The 9,823-nt window shown below is 53.1% G+C and overlaps 1 protein-coding gene across 1 annotated transcript in view; it reads left to right on the top strand.

The window, feature by feature from the left end:
• The first annotated feature begins 5,772 nt into the window (after positions 1–5,772).
• The window catches only part of LOC101653304 (microtubule associated scaffold protein 2), a 169,326-nt gene continuing 165,275 nt past the window's right edge, over positions 5,773–9,823 (top strand). Inside the window, exons 1-2 of the mRNA XM_045293990.1 lie at positions 5,773–5,840; positions 7,218–9,499. Coding sequence (XP_045149925.1) covers positions 7,412–9,499 — 2,088 coding nt within the window. The 5' untranslated portion in view covers positions 5,773–5,840; positions 7,218–7,411. The remainder of the gene's footprint in view (positions 5,841–7,217; positions 9,500–9,823) is intronic.

The raw sequence follows: 9,823 nt of genomic DNA, 5'->3' as shown, positions 1-9,823 counted from the left end.
TTGTGGCTATGCACTAGGCTGCTAAACAGCCAGGTTAATAGTTCAAAACCACCAGCTCCCCCCGGGAGAAAGAGAATTCTAAAACTCATGGGGACAGTTCCGCCCTGTCCTACAGGCTCACTGTGAGTCGAATTGACTTGATGGTAGTCAGTTTGGCTTTGTTTTTTTATGAGGGCAGAAACCAGGTACCACCCCCACAGCAATCTTTCTTACAGATTCCAAGACTGTCCATCTTTAAGAAAGCAGACAGCTCATCTCTCTTCCTCCAGGTGGCTGGTGTGTTCAAAACAGCGACTCTCCATTATCAGCCCATTGCTTAACCCTTGGTACCACCAGGGCTCTCTGCTCATAAAAATTGGCAGCCTAGATCAGGGGTAGGGGACCTTTTTTTTTTTCCTGCCAAGGGCCATTTGGGTATGTTTCACATCATTCTCAGGTCATGCAACATCATCCACTTAAAAATGAGCCTGCTGTGTTTGAACCAATATCTACGGAACTCACCCCTCATGTGATGCTGGAGCTGCCTCTCTGTGGTGAGCTGTGTGATGTGGGCTAGCCCGATGATTTCTCTGGACTTCTCTGCCGAGGGCCGCATCTGCCTTACCCCCAGCCCTGTCCACGCTATGGGGGTGTTCCCCTCTGTCCCATGGGGTTGGTGTGGACGCAGCACTACCTAATGACTACAGGAACTTCCTATAAAATGATCTCATTAAAATGTGGTTGAATGTTTAGACCCTCCATGGATGCCTATGAAAAATAGCAGGTGAAACCAGAGGATGGGCTTTGGCCATTGTTTACACGATTCGTCTGCTTCCCGCTACATTTTGGCCCGATGGCGTATTTGCTATTTTCTCTGGCCTGGGGTTCCTCTGAAGACCAATTTTGTGCGTGGCAGGAGCCAGCGCTGGAACTGCCTGGACAAATAAGGTTTTATGAAGTCGGGTGAAATTGCGTTGACCTTCTGAGGCAGAGCATGGGAATATACCTGTGAACTGTATGATTGCTATCACCTCGGCTTAGCAGGCCTGGCAGCTGAGGAAGGCTGTGTGCCCCCGAGTAACAGCGTGGTGTTGGTGGGTTGGGGGGTGGGGAGAGTGTCCTGAGGTGGCCCCAGGAACCCTGTGTGGCTGAGTAGAATGGCCTCATCGAATTTTCTAGGTCATCCTCTTTAGAGAGGGACCCCTGGTGGCACAATGGTTAACTGCCTAGCTGCTGACCAAAAGGTTGGAAGTTCGAACCCACCCAGGCGCTCCATGGGAGAAAGCGCTGGCAGTCTGTTTCCACAAATACTGACAGCCTTGGAAACCCACAGGGGCAGTTCTCATCTCTCCTACAGGGTCATGGTGAGTCCGAATCCACTCCAAGGCTGTGGGTTTGTGGTCATCTTATGGAAACAGCCAGCCAGGTCTTTCTGCAGGGCACCGGGCTGGGTCCCTTGGTAGGTTTGAACTGCCAACCTTTAGGTTACCAGCCAAGTGCAGACCTTTTGTGCCCCACACAGAAACCCTCCTTTGCTGTTGCTGGGGGCCCTGGAGTCAGTTCCCACCCACAGCAACCCCCGCGTTCAACAGAACGAAACACTGCCTGGTCCTGTACCCTCCCCACCAGCATTGCTGTGCTGAACCTGCTGTTGCAGCCACTGGGTCGATCCATCTTGCTGAGGGCTGTCTTCTTCTTCCTCGATGACCTTCCACTTTACCCATCATACTGCCTTTTCCAAAGACTGGTCCCTGTTGGCAACATGGCCACGGTCCACAAGAGGAGAGCAAAGAGCGTTTGGCGGGACTTCCTCCCACACAGATTTCTTTGTTCTTCTAGAAGCCTCTGCGATAGTCAATATCCTTTTCCAACACCGTCCTTCAAATGCATCAATTCTTCTTCGGTCTTCCTGAGCCTTGTCCAACTTTGACATGCAGGTGAGGCAAACGAAGTCAAAGACCTGGGCTTGGGTCGGGCGCACCTTAGTCCTCCAAGTGACATCCTCGCTCTTCAACACTTTAAAGAGGTCAAGTGCAGCAGACCTGCCCAGAGCAGCCCTTAGAGCCACCCTTAGCTCAGACTGCATGCAGATACACTCTACTTTTCAGAAAAGAGTAAAAGGGATGAAGCCTACAAGGGTCAGCACTTGTTCGACCTGAGAAGTTGGACTTCCGCCTGTCCTTCAGCCACGTGTCCCAAGGCCCTGCCGGAGGTGTCACAGAGGTGGCAGAGCTTCTTTGTCTGGGAGAAGAGTCCTCTGATGGGACTGGACAGAACAAAAGCAGGCAGCAGGAAGTCAAGGGCCTGGAGGGATGGAGAGATGGTGTACATGAGCACCTAGGTGCTATCAGATCCAGAAATGGAAAAGGCATTGCAAGGAGAGAAATGAGTGAGAGCCAAGAGATGGTCAAACTGTGGGCAGGGATGGTGGGTGGGTGGGTGAGTGTGTGGAGGGCGGTGGGGGCTCTCACATAAACAGAATGGGCTGCAGAGTGGAAGTGATGAGTTCCCAGGCAGTGGTTTTCAGGGAGGCTGGGAAAATTCAAGGGAGGCCGTTGTCCTGGTAGTGTTAGCAACAGAGGGGTTGGGAGCCTGCTGTTGCTGTTAGATGCCCTTGAGTTGGCTCTGCAACCCACGGGGACCCCGTGCATAACAGAATGAATGTGGCATGGGCCTGTGCCACCCTCACAGTGGCTCCTCTGCCTGGGCCCATCGATGCAGCTACTGTGTCACTCCATCTCCTTGAATACCTTCCTCTTTTTCACCATCCCTCCACTTTGCCCAACATGATCACCTTCTCCAGGGAATGGTCTCGACTGACAATATGCCCAAAGTATGTATGGCGAAGTCCTACTTTGCTTGCCTCTCAGGGGAGCACTCTGGCCTTACTTCTTTCAACACAGATCGATGTGTCCCCTTAGCAGTCCAGGGTGCGTTCAGTATTCTTCTCCAGCACCACATTCACGTGCACCGATTCTTCTACAGTCTCTCTTAGTCAGTGTCCAACGTTCACGTGCAGATGAGGTCACGGAGAAACCCATGGCTTGGGTCAGGCTCAGCGTAGTCCTCAAAGAAGCATCTGTACTCTTTACTTCTCCAAAGAGGTCAGGGCAGCAGATTGACCTCATGCAGGACGTCGTTTATCTCTTGACTGCTGCTTCCATGAGCTTTGTTTGTGGATCCAAGTGGGACAACATCCTGGACAACGTCAGTCTTTTCTCCATTTATCACGATGTTACCTCTTGGTCCAGTTGTGAGGATTTTGCTCTTCCTTACATTGAGTTGTCATCCACACTGAGGGCTACCGTCCTTGATCTTCATCGGCAAGTGCTTCAATTCCTCCTCACTTTCAACAGGCAAGGTTATGTCATCTGCATAAAGTAGGTTGTTAATAAGCCTTCCTCCAATCCTGATGCCGCACTCTTCTTCATATAATCCAGCTTCTCTATGGATTAGCTTACCATCTAGACTGAACCAGCATGGTCAAAGGATACAACCTTGATACACACTGTTCCTAATTTTAAACCATGTACTATCTCCTTGTTCTGTTTGCACAACTGCCTTTTGGTTTGTGTACGTTTCACAACGAAGTGTTCAGAATTCCCATTCTTCTCACCTTATCCACAGTTTGCTATGGGTCACTCAGTCCGTGGTCGTCACCTAATCTGGTGTCAATAAAAGGATTAAGAGTGTAGGGGTGGAGTCTAGGCTGTCAATCTGGAGATAGCCAATGAGACTTCTGTGGGCATGGCCTTCTTCTGAGAATTCTGGGAAATCTGGTACTTCCTCCTTGGAGGTGGGAGACACTTCTTTCTCTGCTACTCCCTTGGAGACTCTCTACTGACAAGGCGGACTTCCTGTGAGTCATCCCTGACACATGGACCTACCCTGATGCAGCCCTGGGAACTGGAATGGCCACATGGAGACTCCTGCCAGTGCTGAGATGCTTCTACCACCACTGACTTTGCAGCCACTGGCCTGTGATCGTTCAGCATTTGGCATCATTGCATGTGGTTCATGAGTCTGAAGAGTACTTTGTGGATTGGTGTCGGACATATGGGCTAATATTAGACTTATGACTTTGGACTGGACTGGGTTGGGATGTTTTCTCAATGTTCAATTGCTCTTGTCTATAAATCTCTTTCCTGTACACATAGGTGTGTCCATGGATTTGTTTCTCTAGTCTACCCAGACTAACACACAGTCGAATGCTTTTGCATAGTCAATGATACACAGGTAAACATCCTTCTGGTATTCTCTGCTGTGAGCCAAGATCCATCTGACATCAGCAATGGTGTCCCTTGTCCCACGTCCTCTTCTGAATCCAACCTGAACTTCTGGCAGCTCCCCGTCAGCACCAATCCTTGGAGCTCTGTTTTGGCCTAGTGTACTCAGTGCAGTGTGAACTTCTTTCTTGCGCTCGCTTGTTCTTGCTCATATGCTAGCTACCTCCTGAAACGGTGGCTGTCCACTAGTTCTTTTCGCTACAACAACTCTGTGTATTCTTTCCACCTTCTCTTGATACTTCCTGAGTCACTCGATGTTTGGCTTATAGAATCTTTCAACATGAGCTTGTGCAGTCTGTAAAGGTCCCTTGAGCTTAGGGTTTCATCCATGGCCGTTCTCCCTTGGATGGACATTTGAGGGGTTCTTGGGGGCATGGGTAACAGAGATGTGGCTGTGACTGGGGAGAGGTGTTCCGAGTCATGAAAAGCCATATATTCACTTTAGAGGAAAGCCTGACCTGAATTAATCCCCCAGGAGGCTTTCTGTCACCCTAGGTAGCAAAGCCTTGGGAAGCCTGGCTTATGATATTTGCATTTCAAAAGGCCTGGCTGGGCCCAGGGACCAAGACTGGCTTGGGGCCCGATCAAGGCTGATCTCAGTCAGAGGGGAGGACAGTCCATCAATCAGGATAAGATGATCTGCGGTTGGCTTCCAGCCCCTCCCTCCTCTCCTGCTCGCATAAGCCTCAGTGTACCGAGCTTCTTGGGCTTGTTGGACGGATTTTTCTTTTCTTTTCTGGAATCAAAATAATCTCCCTGGTTGCCTGTGCACTCACTGCTCTGACTAAACCTTCTGTTTGGACATTAAAAATAAAATAACTATGATTGACATCTAAAGCTATCACTCAGAAGTTTTTTGTTTGTTTTTTAATTTTAATAGCCACAGATCGAAAACACAAGACAAGGACATGTTTGGTCCCAGGAAAGGAAGCCCTGGTAGTGTAGGGGTTATGAGATGGGCTGCTAGCTGCAAAGTCAGCAGTTCAAAACCACCAGCGGCTCCTCCAGAGAAAGTCAGGGCTTTCTCTTCCCGTAATGAGTCACAGTGTAGAGTCGAAACCCACAGGACATTTCTACCCTGCCCTAGAGGGTCACTAGCACAGACGGTCAATAGAGCCATGTGTTTTATCTATTTTTTAATCAATTCATTTAATATCGTTCTGCTGTTCTGTTTACGCGTTTCTTTGGTAGTTGTTTGACTCTGCAAACACCAGAAGCCACTCATGGATGCCCCAAGGCTCGGAGTGAAGACAGGCCAGGCTTCATCTATGATGGACTGTAGGTCTCATCGCCTGAAGTTCCAAGCAGTGAGAGGAACCCCATCCAGACCTATCCTGTTTAATTACCCATGGCCAGTTGCCACAGCAACTGAGTGACTGGTTGAATTACTCTCCATCAGATCTCAATCTTTGGGAAGCAGCGGCCAGGTCTTTCTTCCCAGGTCCCTTTGAAGGCTCCCAAAGCTCTGAGCTTGCGTAGCCCCCAAGCACATTCAGACTGGCCAAGGGACCGGGAGGAAAGGGACTTCCGATGGCTCAGACTCCTGCTTTGTAAGCCTGCGCACAGGACCACAAGGTATATTCATGAGGGAGATGCTTATCTTAACCCACCAATAAGATGCTTATCTACTGGAGAAGGACACTCCTGTGTGTTTGCCCTGGGATCCTCTTCTGGCAGACTTGGGGCGGCGATGGGAAGCAGGACAGGGAGAGTGAGGATTGTAGACTTAGGGGGCGGAGACAGGAAGGCAGTGTGACCCCTTACTTCCTTCATGCAAAAACAAGCAAGCAAACAAAAAAACCTCACTGTCCTCGAGTTAACTCAGAGCGACCCTATAGGACAAGATCGAACTGCCCTTGGTGAATTTCCAAGATTAACTTTTTATGGGAGTAGAAAGCCCTGTCTTTCTCCCTTGGAGCAGCTGGTGGTTTCAAACCACTGACCTCATGGTTAGTAGCCCAGTGTGTAACCACGCTGCCACCAGGTAGTCCAATTGTCCAACACAATCACATTGTATTCCTCTTAGTCGGTGGTCTTCTGTAAAGAAGCACCTTTGTTTCTCCTCCACCTTTTAAAATGAATGTAGTTGTTTGGTATCTGCATGCATTTGTCAAAGACCTCTGGTGGCACGGTGGTTAAGACTTGGGCTGCTCACCTCAGGGTCAGCAGTTCAAAACCACCAGCCAGCTCAACGGAGAAAGATGGGACTTTCTAGTCCCATAAAGAGTGACGGTCTCGGAAACCCACAGGGGCAGAGCAGCCCTGTCCTTTGGGTTGCTATGAGTCGGCATCGACTCCATGGCAGCGGGTTTGCTTTTGGGGGATGGACTTGTGGCTTTCTAAAATGGGTGGGGCTTTTTAGGTGCCCCCGAGTCATTTTGGCCTCCTAGCCAACCCCTGTGGTGGAGCAGAACCTCCCGCTGGGCTTTCTGGGCAGTAATCTGGAGAGAAACTGATCTCCGGTCTTCCCCCAGCAGGCCTCTGGGCGGGTGGGTTTCCAAGGTTTCCACTAGCAGCCGAGTGAGCACTTGAAAGGTAAGGCCACCAGGGTCCTTCACAAAACTCCGTCTGCTGTTATCCAAGCAGAGCGTGATTTCAGGGAGCCCTGCTGGCCTCATGGGCTACATGTTGGCCTGCTGACTGCAAGGCCAGCAGTTCGAACCCCTCAGCCACTCAAGGGCCCAAAGCAGCAGCTCTGGTCCCGTGGTGATGTGCCACCTCGGACGCACCCGGAGGCCGTTCCACTCTGCCCTGGAGAGTCGCCAGGGGTCAGGAGGGGCTCGATGGCCATGAGGTTTTTGGAACCCAGTGTGTACGTGCTCCTGTGTCGCCGGTCAGAGCCCTCGTGGGCTGGACTTTGGAGAATGGCGTTCAGAGTCTGAGAGCCCCGACCGAGCATGTAGGGATACCACATTTGTCAGTCTGACGCCGATGTTTCTCCTTTGTCTGCAGGTCTCGTGGGCCGGTAGGTGCTCATGGTCAGGGGCCTGACTGATGTGTCGTTGTCCGTCCCTCTGCTGATGACCCCGGCGATGCTGGACGTCCAAGCAGCTGCGAGCAGGGCGGCCTCAGCACCACTGTGCGAGGCCTGAGGACCGTCTGCCCATCTTGGATCCCGCGAGAAGAGCGGGCCTTCCTGTTGGACAATGAGTGTCCCGATGGCTCCCAAGAAAGCCTGCTACGGGCAGTTGAGGGACCACAGGAACGGGGTGACCAATAATAACGAGACGGTCCTTAGTTTGGGAGACAGAAATGCCAACCAAATCGTGGTGGAGGCCGGCCCCCCTCACGCCGAACCCAAGACGTGTGGGCAGGCAGATGGAGCCGAGAATGGGAACTCCATGGGGCTAGAAGACATGTCCAACGAGGAATTCCACAGGCTTCGGGGCTCTGGGCGGGACTCGCAGGGCGGCCCTGCCAGCCAGAAAGAGGGTCAGGCCACTTTGAGGGTGGCGTTTCCTGGGGAACTGAGTGAGCACATGATGGGGGGTAGCACAGCTCCTCTGATGACCCCGTGGGTTGTCCAGGGACCCAGCCCATCGGACCGGAGGGATCCTTTCGATGAGACCTGCCCCAGGGTTTCCACGAAACGGGATGCTGAGGTCCCCAAGGAGAAGTCAGCCAAGACCGTTGACTGTGAGGAGCAGAGGAAGCATTCCGCAGAGAGGGGGAGCAGCTATGCTTTCTGGATGGAGGCGCGCACTAAGGACCATGTGGGGATCCTGGCTCAGCCTGCCACAGGAGACTCCACTGAAGCCCCACGTTGTGGCACCGGGGCTGCAGGGAAACCACTGAAGCCATTGCCAGACCACTCTGACAATGCCGCAGAGGACAAGACGGGGCTGCGCCCTAAACCACCTACCTCAGAAACCAAGCAAGACACTCCTTCAGAGACCCTGAGGGAGGGAGGGGACACACCGAGCATCAGCCTGGAGAGGATACCACAGCCTCCAGGGACAGAGCCCTCTAAGACAGTGCCCTCCAAGGGCACCCCCAGCCAGCCAGAAGCACAATCAGCTCAAGGGCAGGGAGAGCCCAAGTCTGAGCTGAAGTGGGTTCAGGAATTGACGTCGACCGGGCCAGAGTGGCTGGAGGGGACTAAGGAAGTGTGTCTGTCACCCCTGCGGAGAAAAGAGCCGTGTGGAAAGGCAGAGATGGCCTCCTCACCCCAAGAAGAACCTGGTGGCGGAAGCCGTCTGCCCCACTGCAGTCTCCACCCTGTGGGGCTGGGAGGAGGGGGTCCTGATGGACCTGGGGCCCACCAACAGCACCCGGGGTCCTTGGGAGCGGCAGGGAGCCTGTCCACTGGCACCGTGTCACCAAGTGTAGGCAGGAAGTTGGGAGAAACACCACCAGGGGCTATTTCAGCAGGTGATGGCAAGGTGGCATCTGCTCCTGGTGACCCGCCAGGCGCTGAGAAAAGAAGCCCAGTGGGCAGTGGGCACCAGGACATGACCGCAGGCTGCCCTTCAGACCCTTCTGCCAAAGAGGGTGATCCTGGGGCCCCTGGGGCCCTTGTCCCTCACAGCAGCGGTGCAGACGCAGGTGAGAAAACAAAGACAATGACAACACATGTTGCAGAAGCTAGGGACCTTCCCGAAGACCCGGCCGAGACGGAAAGCGCCCCAGCAGGAGCCAGCCCTCTCCCTGGTGTCCCGGCATCTCTCAGTGTCCCAGCTGTGACTGTGACCCACCAGCCCATACCAGCAAGTAGCAACGTCCAGAATCTGGGCACGCTGGCTGTGGACGCTGGGTCCTCCATGGCTGTCCCCACTGCCCCTGCCAGTGTGCAGGTGTTGAACACTTCCTGCAGTGGGATCCCCAAGCCTGCCTTGACATACCTCAAGGACACCCCTTCCCCGCAGGAGGGACTGGAGAATGGACAGATGGAAAAAGCAGAGGAGAGGGCGGAGGCCAAGCCCGTCCTCATGCCCAAGCCCAAGCACGTGAGACCCAAAATCATCACCTACATTAGGAGGAGTCCTCAAACTCTGGGCCAGGTGGACACCTCGCTGGTGCCGGTGGGACTCCCTTACGCCTCCCCCGCATGCAGCCTGCCTCTTCCCAAGGAGGAGAAGACCGCAAGCGGGGACCTCAAGCCACCTGCTGCCCTCTACGAGAAATTCAAGCCAGACTTGCAGAAGCCACGAGTCTTCAGCTCCGGCCTGATGGTGTCGGGAATCAAGCCTCCCGGGCATCCCTTCAGCCAGATGAGTGAAACGTTTCTTCAGGAGGTAAGAAAGTGACGCGGTTGTATTGCGATACAATGGGTAATACAGATGAGCCCAGGGTTCTGAAGCTCGGTCTGTGTCTCCAATGGTTTGTGCAAACAAAGTCCCTGTCTCGGGGCCACCAAGTCCACTCTGACTCACAGCGTTCTTGTCGGGTAGCGTAGAACAGCCCCTTTGGGTTTTCGGGGCTCTGAATCTTTAGGGGAGCAGAAGACCCCATTTTTCTCCCACAGAGTGGCTGGTAGTTTCGAACCACTGACCTCGTGGCTAGCGCCCAACACATCACCCGCTATGCCAGCAAGGGATACTTTTGATGGATGCACTCAG

Source organism: Echinops telfairi, unplaced genomic scaffold, assembly GCF_000313985.2.
Source record: "Echinops telfairi isolate 266 unplaced genomic scaffold, ASM31398v2 ScPeMD7_2565;HRSCAF=3150, whole genome shotgun sequence".
Taxonomy (NCBI): domain Eukaryota; kingdom Metazoa; phylum Chordata; class Mammalia; order Afrosoricida; family Tenrecidae; genus Echinops; species Echinops telfairi.
Note: the sequence above shows the minus strand (reverse complement) of the source record. Positions and strands in the feature narration are given on the sequence as shown.